This window comes from Astatotilapia calliptera, chromosome 3 (genome assembly GCF_900246225.1).
Source record: "Astatotilapia calliptera chromosome 3, fAstCal1.2, whole genome shotgun sequence".
NCBI classification, from domain to species: domain Eukaryota; kingdom Metazoa; phylum Chordata; class Actinopteri; order Cichliformes; family Cichlidae; genus Astatotilapia; species Astatotilapia calliptera.
Genome location: NC_039304.1, coordinates 36489870 through 36511481, shown reverse-complemented (window position 1 = coordinate 36511481; position 21612 = coordinate 36489870). Strand labels below are relative to the sequence as shown.

Sequence of the window (21612 nt, the reverse complement as noted above, 5' to 3'; positions counted from 1 at the left end):
TCTGTGTCCTTATCATCACAGCTAACAGGAATGAAGACTTTTAATAAGGAATGCTTATCTAACATGAGTCTTAACTGGCCACTGCGCTTCCCTGTAATTCACTATTAATGCTCGTCTCTGTGATTCATTCCTGCATTTTTCTCCATTCACTTTGCTAATGTCGTTTGAGACTCAGTGGGCTGCCAGCAGTGCAGATTTCATGGTATATTTTTCTTGCTGTTGTTATTGTGTGCGGCTGTGGGTGCATGTGTTGCTGCGTGGGCGTGAGTTGTTTTTTGTTTTTAATCTCTGTTCAGGTCTTTAAATGTTTTATGAAAGAATAGAGACAGTGAAATCCTGATAAACAAGCTGTCCCAATATAAACCTGGCATAAAATACATACAGTGACAAAAAGGCCTGATCTTTACTTCTTTTTTGGGGGGAAATTTGAATCTTTGTTGTTACATTGTGTTGATGCTTTGAGAGATTAGAAGATATTGTGTGGTCATTATACAAGAAATGATCTAAGAAAACAGTCCTTCAGTTTACAGCTTAAAGTGCCTTTGAAGCATTTTGTTTTGCAGCAGTAACTTTGAGGTTTAAAATGATATTTTATGATACTAATAAGTAAAATAAGCCTTCAGTGTAACTTTTTTTTAAATACACTCTTATAGTTTAGTTAAGCAGCTCAGTGATTCAGTACTGAGAGTGTTGTCTCTTAGCACGAGACGCCTTCTGTTTGGAGTTTGCACGTTGTTCCTGTGCTTAAGTAAAGTTTCCTGGAAGCTTTGGTTTCTGCCCCCCTGAAATAAAATAAAAACTGCTTAGTTAATGCTGCAGATCTGGGCCCACAGGAAGCACATACAATATATATTTTTAATATCTTATTTTGTGGCCTGAGCCATTGTCTTGTCAGAACCTTCTGTTCTTCACATTAGACACAAACACTAAACTGATCAGATTTAGGATGTAATAAAAATTATCCAGGAGGGATAAGGAGAGAGCCATGGTCCATGGCTACCACCTCCAGAAATCATCCCATTTGTGATTTGTGTGTGTTTTAGTGTTGCTTCTTCAGTGCACTTGTTTCCACTTGCACAAAAGCAGCTGAACTGGATTCACAATGATTTATGGTTTCTAAGTAGACAGACTAATATACCTGATGTTTTACTGACTTTGTGTTATACTGAGATCAACGGTCTCCTGAGTTCTCTTAAATGTTTTGAGCGATGTAACTTGATCTTATGATGATCTTCCAGAAAGATCTGGCCTGTAGTGAGCATCGTAAGTCAGGAAGACAGGTTGTTTTTTCACATTTAGATTTGACATTTTTACAGACACCCAGCTGCGCGCTCATATTGGTAGTGGCTTGGCACGGCATACATTTAGACTTATTTTTTTTAATCGAGAAATGCTGCCCCCTGTTGCCCATTAGATTTTATTATATCCAAGTCCAAAATTTCCCACCTCTTAATTTTTCCCCCACATTTCACCATGGAAACATCTGTATATTTCTCAAAACACTGAAGATGTGGCGTTTTAAAATTAGAAATTTTACATTGGCTAGATTTGCTTTGTTTTTTTTTGTTGGGTTTTTTTCCCTGGATTGGTCGCTAAATTATTAATACAGGAAACCCCCCCATGTTTACATCCCTTAAAGTCATTTTCAGACAACTCTCTCTTGCCCCGACCAGTAAAAGTACTGTGTGTTATGTAAAGCTGCTATTGGATTAGCATGAAAAAGTGTGGTTTCTTTGCTGCAGGCACACTGAGATTAAGTTTAAGACTTTATCCTCTGCAGTTTTCACACCACTGACCCAGCCTGCTGGGAGAAGGAGGCAAAGCGCTGCCGGAGAGAGACCGTGGTAATCAATTTAAGTTGGACTGGAAATTCGTCATGGTGGCGCAGTGACACTTTTCCAGTGCTAGCATGAAAGACGGAGAGTGTGAGACAAAAGGAATTTCAGTACAAGACAGCAAAACCTGATAAGTATCCATGTGTGGTTGCTGTTTGCCATTAAACATGAGCTCATTTTAAATGTATACTATAGGTTTTGGCAGTCGGGTGAATATATCAGCTGTTTGTGTTGTCCATTGCTCGTATTTTGTAATATGTGATAGTTTATTTTGCAAATTGGATTCTGGATCAGTTAAATTTAGAAAATTATTAACTTGTACAGTGGAATAAAAAAACGGGTCCCAGAGCTGGCAGTTACATTTGGGCCATATTAACAGTCTGGTTTTGGGGGCAATACTAAATTACTAAAAAAACTGATGGTGCCTGCTTCCTTTTTTGTCAGTATTTCAAGAAAATGTATCAAGCTGGAGGCCTGATATTAATACAGAGCAGGTGTCTCAGCTGCTGCGTCTGACAAGTTACTAAGCTAACAATATATTCCAGAGCACACGACAGCTAAGCTTTATAGTGGTACCACCACATGTTATAAGTTATATAACATGACCATTTAATTCTTACTTTATTAACACCCTTCTGCTAGTGCAATTTGGCCAAATTACAATCAATTTTAGGTAACCATGTATTTTAACCATTTTATTCTTCATTCAAAAAGAAAAGAGATCGTTAGGAAGTAAAAAAGATTCCTATCATGACGACATGTTAAAGATATATTGAAAATGATGAATGATGCTGCTGCATGTTTTTTTAAATCAACCTAGCCACCTTTTTTTTTTCTAAAGATAAAAAAGAATAATATATCAAAAGAGAATATCTGTGGGAATATTGCTAAATAGAATAGAATTTAATATAAATAGAATAGAATAAACTGATCATCAGGGCATAAATTGCCACTATTCTCATTTGTTCCACTTCAGTAGGAGTTTGACTGTCTGGAATTTGCCACTCATCCATGTCTCAATGTTGATGCAAGTAAAATGTAGATCTCTTAACCTAATGTAGGTTCAGACCGGAAAATGATGTCATTTGTGTCCCCAGTTCAGCTGACCCGAGTCATCGCCCACCACAGTCATTTACCATTCACTGCCTGGATCCAGACAATGTATTTCTATCATCTTCATGCTACTGGCTGACTGATCGCTGATGATGAAATTATACCACCCACCACCCCAGCTTTTCCAGAGTGTTGTGTAATTTATTCTGATTCATTGTGAGTTTATAAGTTATTTCAGTGATGTCTCACGTTGTTCTATATATCCCAAAAACAGAGTTATGCCTGAGATCTGTTTGCTTCTTAGGTTTCTCCTTCCTGATCTGCTCTGACTTTCTGATTGGTCTAGAGGCCATCTCAAATGGTGCTGTTACGTCAGCAAGTGTTTTTGTGTCAACAGTAAACCATGACAAGCATATTTATCAACAGCAAAACAGGAAAGAAGAGAAAGGAGCAGACTGCTGTAGTTTAGTGAAGCCAAAAGATCAACTAGCTCATTAGCATACTGCTGCCATGGAAACAGGACACCATGCTGGAGCTGAGGGGAGGATAGGGTAAGGAAGAAGGGGTGAGGAGAAGAAATGCGACTGAGCAGAAAAGAAAGACAAGCGAGCAAATACAAAGTGAGAAGGACGGGAGTGGAGACCAAACTCAGAGGAGGTGGAGAATCAGTTGAGAAGAGATGCAATGTATAGAAGGGGAGAAGTAAAGAGGATTGGGGGTCATATAATGAAAAAGAAAATACACAAGATGACAACGAAAAGAAGCTCAGTGATGTAGAACAGAGAAGAAAAAGAAAACACTGAGAATGGGATGTAGCAAAGACAACTGATTTAACAAAGAGGTGAAAGAAATTGAGGGGTGGAAGAAAACAAAACATGCTAAGTTGGTGGAAAAAGGAAAAATCAGAAAATCTTCCTATTCTTATTTGTGTTGTACATCACATTTAAAGCTTTATCTAAATAGGTCCAAATCACAGCAACAGTCAATAAGCTGAAATCCATACAGTTAGTCAGAACTTTGCATACTGTTATGCTCCATAGCATTAATATGTAGTATTTATCTTGGTGATTTAAACAATAATTCAACAATGTAAAAAACATGTAGCAATTGCTGCTGCTTGTCGACATACACTAACCCTGCAAACAATGTGAACCTTTTTGTTTCCATTAAAATGGTGACATGAGTCCTGACAAAGGAATCATGTGTAATCTTTACACTTAGAAATGCTCCACAGCAAGCATCATACGGGTAAATCTGGGGAGGCTTTATCTTCCTCTGTGAGCTTTTATGACAAACCAAAGGTTACTTTCAGCCCTGACAGGTTTGTAGCTCCTCTGTTTTTTCCATTTACATCTCATTACAGTTCAACCGCTAATACTGTTGGCATTACGCCAAAGGCTGTTTGTCCCCATCAGACCTTCAGGTGCCCTCTGAGTCACCAAGAACCATTCCTCTTTCCTTCCTGTCTGACTTTTCCTCTTATTTTCTTTCTCCCATTGTGTCCCCCTTTTTCTTTTCTTCTCTCTTCCTCTGCTTCCTTGTTCTTGCCAGGCCCATCTTTCATTTTCTTCCTTTCTTCATTCAGTACCTTTCAATTTATTTACTTCCTCCCTTCTCATTTCTGCTTTTCGGTGATTAGTTTTAATCTTGGTAAAAATCCCAGGACTGTAAATTACTCTCATACTCTGAAAAGGCTTCAGAGACTGAAGGTTATCAATCACCTCGAGTCATGTCTGTGTGTCTTTGTATCTGTATAAGAGAATGTTAATAATGTTTTTCTCCTTTAAACAAACATCCTTTTAGATAAATGAGCTAAATAAACATCCAGCTCAATTTGGCACATCCACCTTCACACAAGGACGGGAAACTGTTATGAACCAAACATTTAGCTAATAGATTGAAGAGGAAAACTGGAAAACAAGAACAGGAAAAAAAAAAACAAAAACAGGATGACACCTGAAACTGTCAGTCAAAAATTATCTTCTGCAACTTTTGACGGCTGAACATTTGGTGATAACTGCAGATTTCTTCACTTCCTTGTGTTTTTTTCTGTAAGTGTGGGCTTGGAGATAATTGATCCTGGCGCATTGTATATGCACTGTCTATAACTTAACATAAGCTCTTTTTATGAGACTGTCTGAATTTTTACCAGCTTTGCTTCAAACATTTCAGCATCCTGTAGTATAGAGTGTGGAAAGAGCTGTCCATGGTGCTGATCTTGTGATGCACTGTAGTTAGGCAGAAAAGAACAGTCCTTGCTGGGATTCCTGCTGCTAAAAAGCCATTAGGACTAGTTTCTGTGTGTGTGTGTGTGTGTGTGTGTGTGTGTGTGTGTGTGTGTGTGTGTGTGTGTGTGTGTGTGTGTGTGTGTGTGTGTGTGTGTGTGTGTGTGTGTGTGTGTGTGTTTATTCCTTAAAAAGTAGCTGGGGCTTTTATTTTTGAATGTAGCAGGACTTTTTTGAAGAAGGCTTCTACAAGGCTCTGTGTCATGTTCAAGAAACCGGTTTGAGATTATTTGAGCTTTGTGACATGGTGTGCTATCCTGCTGGAAGAAACCATCAGTGGATGCATACACTGTGGTAGCAAAGGGATGGACATGGGCAGCAACAACTGGGGTAGGGTGTGGTAGTTACAAAAAAATCCAGTTGTGCCAAGAAAACATCCCCAACGCCACGACACCACATGCAGCACCCTGGTGGTATAATGGTGTTCAGACAAAGCAGGATTGATCCACTCTATCATGTTGTTTATACAAAATTGTGATCCTACTACCTGAATGTCGCAGCAGAAATCGAGACTCATCAGACCAGAGAACGTTTTCCAAACTCTTATTGTCCATTTTTGTTGAGCCTGGATGAACTGTACCCTCCTTTTCCTATTTTAGCTGTGATGCCCGGTGTGGTCTTCTCCTGCTGCAGTACATTTGCCTCAAGGTTTGACATGTTGTGCATTCAGAATAACTTTTCTTCTTCGTTCTGATTCTCAGTTTAAACTTCTTGGCTATGTCTATATGCCTAAGTTTGAGCTTCTGCCACGTCTGTATGAATGTATGTTGTGTAGCTGAATGACTCAGTTGTTCTGATTTTTTTTTCTGCTCTCTGGCTGTCAAAGACGTGAGTCTGGTCTGTTTGAGTGTCCTTAACTGTCCGGTATTAAGTCTTAAAAGGTTTCAGTTATTAATTAATTCCTGTGCCTGGCTTAATCCACTGATGCACCAGTGGATACAACAAGATAAGGATTCTAAAAACCCTGGAAAATTATCTGCAAAGGTTATCTCCTACGTGTTTACCAGCAACCTCGTTTGAAGACCTATTTTTCTTTTTACTGTACTTTGTTCTTTGCTTCTAAATCCCTGGGGAAAAAACTGTATGTTTGCATTGCTGTGCAGCAGTGTCGAGTTTAATCACATTAGCTTCAGGTGGATACCTTGTTCTTTTGTGATTGGTTAGGGGAAATCAAATCCCAATCCCAGTAGAAATCAGTCAGAGGAGTCAATGTCACAGTCGAGATGGAAATGGACCTTAACAAGATGACAGTTCACTCTGATATCCGACTACTACTAATAAAGGACACGCTAAGAGCCACTCGTGTTTTACTCTATTGGGAATGTGTGACTGTGAATAACAAAATGATTTAATTACATATAGATGGTATGATAGAAGAGGGAGAAAAGATGAAAGGGCCGCAGCCTCCTGGAGTTAAGAAAAAATGAATGAAGTGAAGAAGGAGGAGATAATTTGGTAATGGCATCAGCATCAAAATAAACACCACTGAGCAGGCAGAGGCAAATGATTCCATGAACTTATTAAGCAGTCAGGGTGATCACATTTTTTTAAAGTGAACCCCCCCCCCCCTACCCCCACCCCCACCCCCACAAAACAAAAAAAAAGCCTCTGTATGATTAATGAACTACGTTTAAAAGGGCTTTTCAGGGCTTTTTCACAAATACTAAACTGCATTTCCTCTCCCTGTTGTTCTCTTTCCAGTTTGTGGCACAGCCAAACTGCCAGCAGCTGCTGGCCACACTGTGGTATGATGGCTTCCCGGGTTGGAGGAGACGACACTGGGCGGTTAAACTGGTCACCTGCTTTATCATCGGACTCTTGTTCCCGGTCTTCTCATTGGTAAGGAAAAAAGAATAATGGGAGGGTGGAGTATATAGATTTGAAGAAAGTGGGTAAAGGATGGGCAGGGATAGCTCAGTAGGTAGAGTGGTGGCCCCGTGATCGGAAGGTCGGGGGTTCGATTCCCCTGAACAGCTACCCTGAGGTACCCCTGAGCAAGGTACCGTCCTTGCACACTGCTTCACTGAGTGAATGGGTTAAAATGCAGAGAGGAATTTCCCCACGGGGATCAATAAAGTACACCTTCTTTCTTTCTAAAAAGATGACAATAGATGGGGGATCGAGATTTCGAGAAGCAAGACAGGAAGAGAAGAAGAAAATCTAGATTGGAAAGGAATTTAGAAAAATGGAAATATTGAGATTCAGGAAAGTTCAAAGGAGGAAGAGGGAATTAGAGAAAATAAATGAAGAAGGTGAGAGATAAATGGCAGGAGAAGTGGAAAGACAGACGAGAAGAGGAACTGGTAAAATGATCATTTCCCTAGAAAGGAGAAAGACAAGAAATCAATGACATGGGGAAAAGAAGAAATATAGGGTAATAAAGTCAAAGAGCTGCAACCAAACTGCTGCTTTTTCAAACTGTTTTCAGGTAGTAATTAGACCAAAGTTACGGTTTACTGACTGAAGGACGATGGAAAATAAGAAATAAGGTTTTGAAGAGGACCTGGAAGTTAACAGATGTCACAGACATACGGACTGTGTTATATATTTAATCTGGTCATTTTATGTTTTAAAGGATTTCGTTTCAGAAAAATATCTATTTATGCTGTTGGTACTGCAGTAATATGAGCCAACTAAATACACACAGATGAACTTCAGCCAACTTATGAGCCAATGTGTTAACTTGCTGAGTCATTAATGCTGGGATGCAGATAAAGATCTGCTTTTGTTCATCTTTAAAACCTTTGAGTTTAGAGAAATTGAGAAACATTTCTCTAAACATGGGGTGGCTGTAGCTCAGGTGGCAGAGCAGGTCAGCCACTAATCAGAAGGTCGGTGGTTCGATCCCACGCTGCATCCTGGCTGCATGCCAAATATCCTTGGGCAAGATACTAACCCCAAGTTTGCCTACTGGTGGTGGTCAGAGGGCCCGGTGGCGCCTCTGTCAGTGCGCCCCAGGGCAGCTGTGGCTACAACGTAGCTTGCCATTACCTGTGTGTGAATGGGTGAATGACTGAATGTAGTGTAAAGCGCTTTGGAGTCCTTAGGGACTGAGTAAAGCGCTATACAAATGCAGGCCATTTTAAAATAAATAAACAAAATTCTGTACAAAACTGCACATTCATTTCCATTCCTGGGTCATGGATCTTGGCGAGCCTTTAATTGATGAGCACCTGATGACTCTGTAGGGTCCAGGTGGGCTAATCTCCAACATGCTGCATGGGTCTATCTGACCGAAGCAGGGGTTTGTCAACCATGCAGCAATCGAAGGTGGAAGAAGTACAAGATCAGCAGCAGATATGAGATTTCTCCAGGTTTTGATGCCTACTGGAGGGGGGAAGAGTTTATTTTTATTTGGGAGAACTCAGAGTTGGGCTGCTACTCCTCCACGTTAAGGGAGCCAGTTGAGGTGGTTCAGGCATCTGATTAGGAAGCCTCCTGGGGAAGATGTTCTGGGAGGCCCCTAGATAGAACCAGGATACGCTGGAGAGATTATATCTCTTTGGTCGTCCGGGTTACTGCTCTGAACTCCAGGAATACTTTAAATGATTTATTGACACATTCAAGAAGCAGCAGGAAACTCAATAGATATGCAAACAAGGAGGAGATCTGAGGCAAAGGGACAAAACCACAAGTCAGTCAAGAGGGAAAAACAAACTTGATATCTTCAGGAGAATTAATTGCTTTAGATATTTGTACTTTGACGAGCCAAAGACAGTTTTGTAAAGAAAATTGGTGCTTGCCTTCACTGCCATGTGCTGCTGCTTTTCACAGCCTGGCAGGAATGATGGGCGGTTCTAAAATGAAGAGTCACATGACAGTTAAAGGGCACAGTTTTCCAAAATACAAGTCAACTTACATACTGGCTCTTGTTTCCTGATTCCCCACATAAAGCCAAAGAAAAGTAAAACATTTGTTTGCAGCACATTTCAGGGATACATTTTCAACATAACTCTGTTAAACCCAATAATTGGTCTGGAAGTTCGGAGCCATCTTACAGGCTTTCTTAAAAATTTTCCTCCTTCTTAGATGAATGCTGTTAGCTCATTTTTAATGTTAGTTTACTTTTCTGTCTTTCTATAAAGCTTAAGAAGGAAGAATAATTAGAAAAGGGGAAAATATTTGCACCTCTTTCCTCTCGTTTATTACTGTGACCTTTGTGGTGTCTTCAAAGACTCCGACATGTAATTTGGTCTTAATTGAGGTTATTTACACTGCATGTTTTTGCTGATGTGAGTGAGATAATTAACATAAAGTGCTTACATATCAATAATCAGAGTGGTGCCGCAGTGGGGTTAGTTATTAATGTTTTAATTGTGTATTTAAGCACACGTCTCTCTCCCTCTCGCTCTCTTTCGGCCTTATTGTTTCTGAGTCTGTCGACGTGCGACTCAGTTCGAGTTAAAAAGCTTCACTGGCGTGACTCAGTGTGCCGAGGTTGCCAGCAGCAAGTAGACGAGCAGAGCAAGTAAACAAGCATCATAACGGCAATAACGCCAGCGATAACAATAACAGCGCTGACAGATGAAACACGAGGTGACGGTGGCTGAGCATGGACATTTATCGACTTACATACATCTTCTTCTTTTTCTTCCCTGTTGAGCTGAAATTGAGGGGAAAAGAACAATATTTGAGAGGACAAAATCAGTTTAAGGCATCAACAAGCATCTGAGGTGATGTTTTTTGTACTCATTAATCGTTACATAATGTCAAATTTCTTGTTTGTGTTGCTATGCTTTGAGAGTCACGTCTCTGCAGACATTCAGTCCTGTGTTTTTATGCCTTCAAGCCACTTCCATCGGCTGATTTTATTTTAATTAATTTTTTTGGTCATTAAAGTTCATTTAATAACAAAGCAGGCTCCCTCTTATCTTGCCTCTCCTTCTTCTTTTGTGCTCTTACTGAAATCCTTTCTTTTTCCATTCTCCCCCCGTCCATCTCCCTCTCTCCATCCTCCTCAGATCTACCTGTTGGCTCCAAAGAGTGCTCTGGGAAGTTTCATTAAGAAGCCTTTCATCAAGTTCATCTGTCACACGGCATCCTACCTGACCTTTCTCTTCTTACTGCTGCTGGCCTCGCAGCACATCGCCCGCACCAACCTGCACATGCAGGGACCCCCACCCACCATTGTGGAGTGGATGATTCTGCCGTGGGTGCTGGGTAAGTTTTCAGAGTATTCCTCGGAGGATTGTGCTTAAAAACTCTGTACCTGCTGAAATGATCTGCTCTGTTTGTGGCTGGCCTTTCTGCAGCTCTGACCTCAGATCTGTTGGAAGTTTCTCTGTAATTCAGTCACATAGCATCCTTTACACTGGCTGGTATCCAACAGGGGTTTGCATCTTTACAAAGATTTTCATGATCCGACAGATGTCTTCTGTCTGCCTACAAAACCAAGTTCTGCCGAAGGCAAGAACAAAGTTTAAATCCAGCTTTTAGAGCCTTTGTTGTTCTTCTCTACTGGACTTAAAGACTTTACAGACGGGGACAGTAACTCTTTTTTTTTTTTTGTTTATTCTGCTTTTTTTGTGTGTTGTGAGAAATGTGTGCCATCAGCCACTTCAAATCACACTTTGAAGACATGTTTTCATGTAATAAAATAGTTCTGTGACACAGTCAATGAGTTTCAGCATGGTAAAGGGTTTTTTTTTTCAAAAAGCAACTTTGCATTTATCCTGGTAAATGGTGATGTTTTCACCTCAGCTTAGCTTTATTTCAGGGGTGGGCAACTCCAGGCCTCGAGGGCCGGTGTCCTGCAGGTTTTAGATATCCCCCTGGGTCAACACACCTGAATCTGGAGAACTTCAGGACGTGTTGAGGAGGTCATTTAGTCATTTGATTCAGCTGTGTTGGATCAAGGACACGTCTAAAACCTGCAGGACACCATCCATCAAGGCCTGGAGTTGGCCAGCCCTGCGTTATTTACAGAAAGACTTTTTTTTAGCTTCCTGTTTGTTACTTGGCTGTTCCTTGGGCAATGCGTCCCTATCAACCTGATGGAGCTTAAAAGGTTCTGCAAAGAATTATGGAAGAAACAGAAAATAGGTGTTAACCTCGTAGCATCATTATACTAAAAAAAAGCTATGAATACATGTGTACATGTTTTTTGTTTTTATTTTTAATACAGTTCCAAGAATTTTCATAAAATCTGTAAAATCTAGAGGTAGAAAATTGAATGTATTCCATTTATGAATTAGACTGGGAAGAAAGACTTGCGCCACCCCAGGGAAATGAGAGACCTGATAAATGTCCTCAAGTGTCTGACAGTTTTGAAATTTGAAATCAGTTTGACAGCGTGTTGTTGTGACGCAGGCTCACCACACCGGTGGAGCCCCCTCCACCACTGCTGCAGGCTCTGCTCTCAGCAAAACTAGCAGCATCTCAGGCAAAAGCGTCACGGTAAATTAGTCATTTTCACACATGAATTCAGTTCCACTTGGACTTTCTCACAATGATAGGTGTGTTGACACTGTTAGAAGTCCTCAGCTGGGTTTAGCCAGGGGTGTTGACTGGGCAAGGCATGCAGGGGGGAGGACACAGGGCAAATGCCTGCTTGTTATGAATTCCTCAGAGATTATGCTCTCATGTCGACACACGTTTTACCAGGAAACTGGCAAGGAAACCTAGTGAGGTCTAAGCCCGTTTTCACACTTACAGTTCGAAGGTCCAAATCAATTGTTGAGTTTTCAAACTTTTAGGTTCTTCCTTAGATTTGGGTTCTTTCCACACTGAGAAAAATCCAAGTGGACTCCAAGTGAAACAAAATGCGTCACTTCAAACCACGTGAGAATGTCCAGTCTACTTACTGGGACCATCAAAAGGAAAAACATGAAGAAATTGCTGTGTTCTGGACTATTGGAGAATTTACATTCATTTCACAGCTATTTGCTAGTCATGTACATACTTTTGCACATCTATAGTATCTTGCCGCACCCCAGAATACTAAGCATACATGGCTATGAGAAATTTTTGTTTATCTGGAACTTATAACGTACTGCTAGTAGCTGGTTTGGATCAAGGTCAGATCGCATTCATATAGAGTTGGATGTCTCGATACCCTCTGGTCTTGGTATTGTCTTGGTCCTGGTTTAGGCGGTCTTGACTACAAGTCTACATTCACACCATAGATTAAACCACCCTGGAGTTCATTTGAAGCTGTACTAAGCCGTCCTCCAAAGAGTCTCATTTCACTGACCTTTACCCTAAAATTAACCCTGTGTTTATTTGTTTGTTTTTGTTTTGATTTTTTTTTTTACAAAATTGCTCTCCCAAGTCTTGACAGTCACAAAACAAAGATTATAATGATTCTAACAAACATGCATAAAACACTAAACATTTTTTGACCTTGTCTGAAATGCATGATTGGGTTGGAACTGCCAGCTATGATGCTGAGATTAAGGACCATTCAGTGTCCGGTCCAACTGCATCGGATTCAACAACTCTGTTAGGCGATGTCCAAAAACGCTCATGCCTGCACTGCTATTGTCTGTAATGTGGAAAGCGGGCTCTGATGAAGCTGAACTGGAAGTTATATAAAAAAAGATTCCAGGCTCTGCTGCTTCAGTTTGAATCGGGGTTTTTTTCAGCTGTCATGAGTTTGACGGTGTTACAGAAATGGGCTGGGTAACCTTTTAAAACATCAGTATAGAGGGAACAACAAGGCTGGAGGAAGATTTATGGGAATCTGTTTCAAAAGTTGCCAACTACAGACTGACAGTTAGGGGACTTTGGGACTTGGCTCAGGAAATGGTGCATGGAGAGGGTCAGTGGAGTAACATTTGACTGTTCAAAACAACCGACGTCAACAGGAAACTACTAGTTTTGTGAGTGTTTTTCAGCTGTTATTGAAAGTATATTTTCTCTAAATTTAAACAGCGCTTACAAACATTTTGCACAGACAAACGAAATATGTCACACTTTTTTCCTTCATATGTCTTTAATAAGTGACTCATATCAACTATTCTAAGCTGAGCTCTAACGACGAACTTCACATTTAAAGTCTTGAATGAGTCACTGCCCGGCAAGAAGCCGGACTTTCTCCTCCAGACAGTAAAAAAACAACCAGATTTAAATTAATAAAGACAAACTTATCTGCTTCATTTTTTCTGTTTGATTGCTAATCATCAAGAGGCCCCGGAGTGTGTCTGTAAAAGTGCGTGGATGTGGGGGTGCGTGGTCGGCTGCTTTCAAGCCTGTGGAGGAGTTGGTTTTGTGTGTGTGTGTGTGTGTGTGTGTGTGTGTGTGTGTGTGTGTGTGTGTGTGTGTGTGTGTGTGTGTGTGTGTGTGTGTGTGTGTGTGTGTGAGAGAGAGAGAGAGTGGGTAGGTGGGTGGGTGTGAAATGAGTGATTACATCTCCATCTTCTCTCTCAGAGCTGACACCAATCATTTCCAAATGCAGTCCATAATCACTTGGAAAAATACAAAACCATCTGCTCTCTTCCATCGTCTCTTCCGCTTGTTTTCTTCTCATTTTTAAAGTCTCGGCTACAAAACATGTTTGACAAAAAGAAACATGATTTACCATTAACTGGTTGTCATGTTGATGGTAAAAACTGGAACATTTCCTTCTGTTGCTTCCTTTTGTAGTTATTTCAGATGAGAGCTGCACTAAATACCAAAGAATCACTGTGGCATAGTTGCAAAAGAGCTTAACCCTTCAAAACCGGTCAGAGCGGGCACGCTCCGTTTTGCGCAACTACTTTTAAATCCTTGTAGAACTGCAACCATGTAAGCTAGCGCAATAATTTTTTTTGCATATGAAATCAGAGGAGTTGTACTTACATCTTATGCCATCAGCTTGTCCTCGGTCACAGTTTCCTTCCACATATAGCTTTGCAAAAACTGCATAAAAAGCACTTGCAGCAACAAAAACATAATATTCCAGAAACAGCTTTGCCGATCCGATCAGCTGTTCATAACACTTCCAACGTCAGCGCGAACTATTGCACGTCTGCCATTACCTGTCTGAAACCGGAAGTGACGTCATTTTCGCGGAAATGTAGTTTTTTGAGCCTATACTGTTGTTTTTAAAAGTTATGTTTGACTTTATGACTTTCTGTATCGTTTCTGGGATGCTTAGGACTCATATTGCACTGCTGGAAATAGTTTATTTTGATGCATATGCAGCTTTTTTGCAAATTTGCATTATAATATTTATTTTCGTTTTTCCTGCAGTATATAAAAATTGGTGTATTTAAAAAATAAAACTGAAGACACTCAAATTAAATTTCCTGTGGTGGGAAACTATTTTGTGCAACTTTTTTGTATTTACAGTTTTGAGGGATAAGCCTCTTAAATTTCTCTAACTACAAATATATGTTAAAAAAAAAGATTTTACATTTTTTTGTAGTTTATTGCACTTTCTTGCAATTTATGTAATTACTATGCACTTAATGCAGACATATTATTAAAATTTGGGCTATAACAGTTGTATTGATGTATAGCAACTTGAAATGCTCCCAAAAATGGCTCCACAGCATGTAAAAATATAATGCTCTGGCGGACTTGGTTCTATGGTAGGTCTTAAAGGGTTAAATGTTTTCTCCCCAGAATTCAAAATAAAGTTCAGCATGTCTGTCATTCTTGCAGTCTGTGGCAATACTCGTCTATGTATCTGTCTAATGTTAAAAAACATGAGCATGCATTTATTTAAGTTCAGATTAGGTACAACACAATACTACTTCCATGTTTTTCTGTAGCACAGTGGTTTTTAATTTTCATTATTTTAGGTGATTTCTAATATATTTGTTTTTCTGGAACATTATGACTCCATTAAAATGTTAATTTTTAAATTAAAAAACAAATAAAGCTAAAGTAACATAATTTTTAAAGTAAAATTAAATAACAAGATTTGGAAGACTTGGGACTGAAAGATGAGCAACAGGTAGCTCAAAAATTATTTTCAAAAACTCCTTCGTCTGGAATAAACTTTAGATTAAATGAAATATAAGCAGCAATAACATTTTCTTGCTGTCAAAAACCAAAGTATGGTAAGGTACGCTCTACCAGAATGTTATTTATGGGAGAGACAAAAGCTATATTAAAGGTGGACTGTATACATTTATATAACAGTTCTTGTGTTATTGGATATCTCTGAATCGATCACTGCATTCGTTTAAAACTGTTTGCATGGAATTGCAAAAATCTGTAGAAGTATTTCAGAAATTAAAATGTGTTGGAGTTGATTTATATTTAAATTTTACTTTTAAGAGGGAACGCTTGAAAAGTCTCCAAAATATGACTGATCAGCTGTCAGTATTCACAGCAGGTCCATTTGTTCATTTTGCTCTAACTTATTTCACCTATGTAATGCTGTAAGAACAGAACAGAATAGAATAGAAGAGAGTAGCCCTTTATTGTCATTGTACGTGTACAGCAAAATTGGCGGGGGGGATTAAATGATTCTGTCTCCTGTCCCCAAATATGTTACAGGGATGCATTTATGAGGTTATTTAAAACATTTTTTATTACCTTCAGAATAATTAAACTTCTTCCATTAGAAATGATTAAAAAACGAATTGAATGTCAGTTCTTAATTTGGGGCTTAATAGAGTAATTTTGTAGATGTTTCCTGTTTATAATGTAAATGTAAAATAATGTAAACATCTTGTATTTGAATCGCATAAAAATATAACCCTTCTGCTTTTTATGCTCATTACTTTATTTTGTATAGTAATGACATTTGGAGTGTCCAGATGTGACTAAATGATAATTAAGATACAACAATACTGTAAAGTCAGCTTGTTTTATTTGTTTATTTTACAGAATACTCACAAACCCTGATTGCAGTTCATAGCAACACAATATTGGTAATCAGGATACTCGCTCTGCTCCAGTAAATGTAAATCTTATCATGGGATCTGTGGTCATTCTACACTACACTTGACATATAACATAATACTTGAACATCATCCTCACTTTGCTTTACGACAAAACCAAGAGCCAAGAATCCATTGTGTTGGATCTGTTTCACACCACTAAATGACTATGACCACTCTGGAAATATTGTTTGTTGTTTCTGAGAATAATAACTATGTTTGGATTTGTTGCTAGGACAGAGTTTGTGTTCACAGATAAGAAGAACGCAGTGAGCAATGAAAGAGGAAGAGAGTCGTAGATGTTGTAAAAACCCCTAAAACTCCCAGAAGATTGACTGAGGAAATAACCGTTGCTTAGTTTTCATTCTCCATTTGCAGTTCTGCAGCATCTCTCTAAATGGCCGCAGTGATAATGAACCACACGCCAGCTCTGTCTTTTAAACATTACTAGGCGGTAGTAACGGCCAGTCTAATTCGGAACTAATTGGGAAGAACCAACTGGAAGCTCCTCTGGCGTCACATTTCCTGGAACACACCAAACCACTGACCCACCGTGCCGCAGAGGCAAACTGATACGTGAAAACTTGGGATCCAGGTTAACCAAGAGCCAGATATTCCAGGGAGAGAGTATTAAATAGAAAATGACTTGTGCATTATTTACTTTATCTAAAGCCAGTCATACAGAACAAATATGATGGCTCTCTGCTTACTGCTCCAAGGCCGCTGACAAAGGGGAATATTCAGCAGAACTTTTGTCATACTGCAGAAATGAGGCAAACAAAAACCGCTGATGGATGACATTAAATGATCATATAGACACAACTGTGTGTGTGCATGTAAATAACTGTGTACACTGTGCATGTGTGTTTTAGGCTTCATCTGGGCAGAGATTAAGGAGATGTGGGACGGGGGATTCACAGAGTACATCCATGACTGGTGGAATCTGATGGACTTCGCCATGAACTCCCTCTATCTGGCCACCATATCTCTGAAGATAGTGGCCTATGTGAAGGTAAAGTTGAATGTGTGTATTAGAAAGAGAGGAGGATGAGAGGAAGGAGGATGATGGGCACAGTGAAAGATATAAAGCGTCAGTCAGTTTATGAGGTAATCAGTGCTTAATGTTCTTGCTGGGAGATGAAACTAAAATGATACTGAGTAACATGCTGATTGTGTAATGATGCATTCATGGAACAGCAGGAAACAGGCAAAGCTCAAATGTCTGTTAAACGCTTTTGTTTGCATTGTGTGGAAGAAGAAAGATGACTGTTAAACAATCCGAGATTTTACTGCTAGCAGTGTCGCAGCACTACAGTGCTCAGACATAGCATTAAATACACTCATAGAAGGCGAGAGTAAGTAATGTGGTGATGGGAAATCCTTGCATTGAAATGCTAGCCATGATCTCCACCAGCAGAAAAGACGCCAAGGCTTTAACGTAACCTCCTAACTCCCCACAGTCCACAGTGCGTAAAGAAAAAGGTCCTTTTTAGCTAGGTGACAGCTAGATGGTGTATATCATTCATAATTTAAGTATTGTGGATAAAATGTAGAAGTTGCGGTTATGTTATGCCTATAATGCTTTTATATAACGGTGTAGGTCTGATAATGGAAAGAAGTTTCAGGAGCTTAAAATCTACCTGTTTGTAAAGCTTGGTTGCTCAACTCTTGATGTTGTAGGAAGAATTTGGAGACAAAGAAACGGATAAGATTTATTCTATTAAAACCCCTTTGCATAAAAGCATTTCTTTTTTATGGCTTTGGTCATGCAATAACCATTTCCCGCTGCAGTGTCCCATACATTCACTCAAATAGTAGAAATGACAGTTTCCAGATGCACAATAGGACATGTTAACATTAACTGACCATAAGAGAGACCATGGCGAGAGCACAGCCCGACACATATATGGGGCACCATAGGGGAGCGATTTCAAGAGTGGGTTACATGTTTGCACCTCGTGAACATGTACATGGGTCCTGCTGATGATTCCACCAACGGCTGGCTGAGGCAACTTATCAAGGAAAAGCATGAATGTGCCAACAGAGGCATTTAAAAGACAAATCGGCTGTGCAAATGTGTCATGAGAAAATAATAAAATATAAAAATGAAAATAAAAAACTTCTCTGGAAAAATGTATTGGCAAAACTGCTGTTTAAAAATGTTTCGATTTTACTGCTGAGAGCACATGAGATTTAGATAGATATGGATGTATATACAGTAAAACCAATATATAGACACGGATGTCAAATTGAGACAAAACGTAGCATCCAGCCAGCCACTGTTTTTTTTTTTTCCTTTTATTCGTCACCATAAAAAGAATTTGAACCACGCCCTTTGTGAAGTGCAACTCCTTTGACCTAAAAACACGAGCCTGCCTTTGTCGCTGTTCATCTTCGAGGGTCGCACATATTACATATTTCACAGTTTCACTTTAATGGCCTCAGTGATTTTCTTTCACAGCTCAGCTTTTAGCTTTAATGATACCTTGTTTAGCTGCGCACTCTGCATGCATATACAATTTATCTTTTATTAAGAGCAAATAGTGTAATCACACACACACACACACACACACGCCAGACGGCTGGGCCATCTGCAGCAGCTGTGAGTCACTGATGGCGGCGGGTGGCCCTCCTACACAGGTCCTACACACACACACACACACACACACACACACACACACACACACGCACATACAGTTGTGCACATTGCATCTGCATGTAACCTTGCATTCATGCAAGAATAAACATCCACACGGTCATACACAATGAATGCCCACACAAAGGGAGAGGCAGCTGCAGGCACATTATATTTTAGTTTTCTGTCTTTTTTTTTTTTCATTTTTCCTTTAAATATTCATCAACATTTAAAATCCTCCTGAGTCACAAGATTTGACACACACACACACACACACACACACACACACACACACAGATGCACAGACACACAGAGCAAGCACATCTGAGAGATGGTGTAAGAGAGTCCATAAATTAATGAGAGTGCAACTGTGTGCATGCTTCTGTTTCTGGTTGGCCCGTGTTTTTCATGTATGTGTGTGTGTGTGTTTGAGAGGACGGTGAATGCTAATCGAGGCAGAGTTAACGAGACACAAGTCCTGTGGAACTCTAATGGCTGAATTTATAATGAGGTGGAAGCCAAGCATGAGACAACCGGGAGAGAGGGAGAGATGTGCAGAAGGTTTGTGCAAATGGGATGGAAGCAGTCACAGAAATGAGTGAAGCAAGAAACGGTAACACTAACAGAGAATGGAGGAGTGGGGGAGAACGAGGGTAATGAATGGTTATTTATCACGGTTTTAGGGAATAAAGGCTTGAAGAGAGAGCTTAGGATAGAGAGGGATTAACAGTGAAAGTAGAAGAGAAATGGCAGGAGACGGGGAAGATGTGCAAGCACGTGGCACGAAGAAGGATTGAGCGGAAAGCTGGGGGCAGAGGAAAATGTGGACTTAGGAACAGCAAAAAGAGAAACACAGGACCTCGACTGTGAACTGTGTTGAGATTTAAAGGCTCAGCTGAGAGCTTGAGGGAGCTCCTGGGGATTAAAGCGTGTTTATCTTTCAAGGAATGCTCCTACATTTTGGATACCTGCACTGCTGTGTGATATCAGAGTCACTCTAGTCTGTTTTGTCTGTATAACATGCGTGTGGTCTTCACAAAATGATTCATGGGACTGTCTTCTGAAAGACGGGGTGTTTATCAGAAATTTGGATTCTGTTTGTGGCAGTAGTGTGTTCTTGTGAAAGGAGTTGCACCTAAAATCTGAAGAAATCGATAACAACTTCGTCATGAAAAGGTGCCCCTCTGTAAATACAGCAAGTCCGCTTTGTAACAAATAGACAGTGGAGGCCTGTCCTGTGAGTCTCTCCAATTCCAGCTTCTTGAAGAGTGGTTAGCAACTGCACTCCTTGTTCTGCTTTGGAGGACTTGGCAAGACCATGAAATTGAAGCCCAAAGTGCAGCAAATCACTGGAACCAGCACATCATCAACCCAGGCCAGCAAACCACCAGTAGAGAAACATGAGACAGGGAGAAGCTGCAGGCTAGCTGGTTGGCAGTGACTGACATTTCAAAATAAGAGTGAGGAGATTCAATTCAATACAGTTTTATTTATATAGTGCCAAATCACAACAACAGCCACTTCAAGGCACTTTATATTATAAGGTAAGGACCCTACAACAATACTGAGAAAACACCAACAATCAATAGTCGACCCCCTGAGCAAGCACTTAGTAACAGTGGGAAGGGAAAAACTCCCTCCAGCAGAACCAGTTTCAAGGAGGGGCGACCATCTGCCGCGACCAGTGGGGACAAAAGACATGCTGTGGAAGAGAGACCACTGCAAGTGAAGTGGAGATGCAAATATATTTTACTTGGTAGAACCTTATAAAAAGTGTTCTTCATTAAACCCAGATAGAATGACTTTGTATACAAAGTGTACAAAGCAATACACCAGTGAGGTTAGCAACTCTTCCGATGTGCAGCCTTAGTGAGAAAGTGGAGTTGGGGTATGAAATGACTGAACGTGAAGCTCACTGGAGAGACAGCTGAATAATATCGAAGAGCACCGCATCACAGGACACTGACCTCTCGTCCAGCTTTAGTTAGACTTGTTAGAGCCAAAGAAAAAGGATCGTAGTCCACAACAGTCCCAACCTTTATTCTTTCAGGAAGAGGCTGAAGGATATCAACGACAGCACCTGAGCACCTGAGTCGTGTGTCGGATGTGTGAGCAGTTTTTTGTGGACATAGATGTAAACCACAGAAGGCCGGCATCAAACTTAACATGAGTGTTTAATGCTGATTAGTCCAAAAATCTAGGATAACACAGGAAATGGAACAAGGGAATACACCTGTTACCCAAATAAAACAGGAAGTGTGACACGATAGAATGACATACAATTACTGTTCATCCCCAGTAGCTAAAACGAACAATAACTGAACATATACAGTGGCACATACAAATAAAGCTCAGACTTGACTGACAAGGGTAGAAAAAGAAATGTTAGAAAATAATCACGGTTTTTACATTTCTAAATCCAAAGGATTAAATATATACAGGACCAACTGGAAATGAGTAATATTTTTTTTAAAAGCTGAAAACTCCATTCACCATATAAACAACAAACAAAAGTTAAACATAAAATATTCTCACAGCCAAAAACAATCATCAGCTCCCAAAAATAAAAAATAAAAATCACAGGAATATAAAGCGATAAATAGTTAGCAGCAAATTAACTTTCAAAATAAGAGCAAGTGGATTTTCCACTAGTGAAGCAGCTGTGAATGTGAATGTTTTCTTGGTAGATTAAACAAGAAAATCATGTCAGGTGTGTGTGTGGGGAAACACTGAAGGCTTTGTGCTTCATGATCACCCTCCTGATGTTTTTTAATCTGCGTCCACGCTGGCAGTGATCTGCTTGTCGAACATCGCTTTGAAGCTGACTGCAGGTCAGGCTTGCAGACATTACAGGCTCTGGTTGCCTAGGCAACCATGTAATGTAGGCTACTTACGACCACATCTTATGCCAATCGATGGTATCCTGTGCTGTCATTGGTTGTCGCTTCAGTTGCTTCCCTGGAAGTTGTGAAAAGTTTCCTATTAGGTCA

At 40.0% G+C, this 21612-nt stretch overlaps 1 protein-coding gene across 1 annotated transcript in view; it reads left to right on the top strand.

Moving 5' to 3' along the window:
• Positions 1–21612, top strand: part of trpc5a (transient receptor potential cation channel, subfamily C, member 5a) — a 207613-nt gene that overhangs the window by 151048 nt on the left and 34953 nt on the right. Inside the window, exons 9-11 of the mRNA XM_026163141.1 lie at positions 6875–7012; positions 10135–10333; positions 16860–16999. Coding sequence (XP_026018926.1) covers positions 6875–7012; positions 10135–10333; positions 16860–16999 — 477 coding nt within the window. The remainder of the gene's footprint in view (positions 1–6874; positions 7013–10134; positions 10334–16859; positions 17000–21612) is intronic.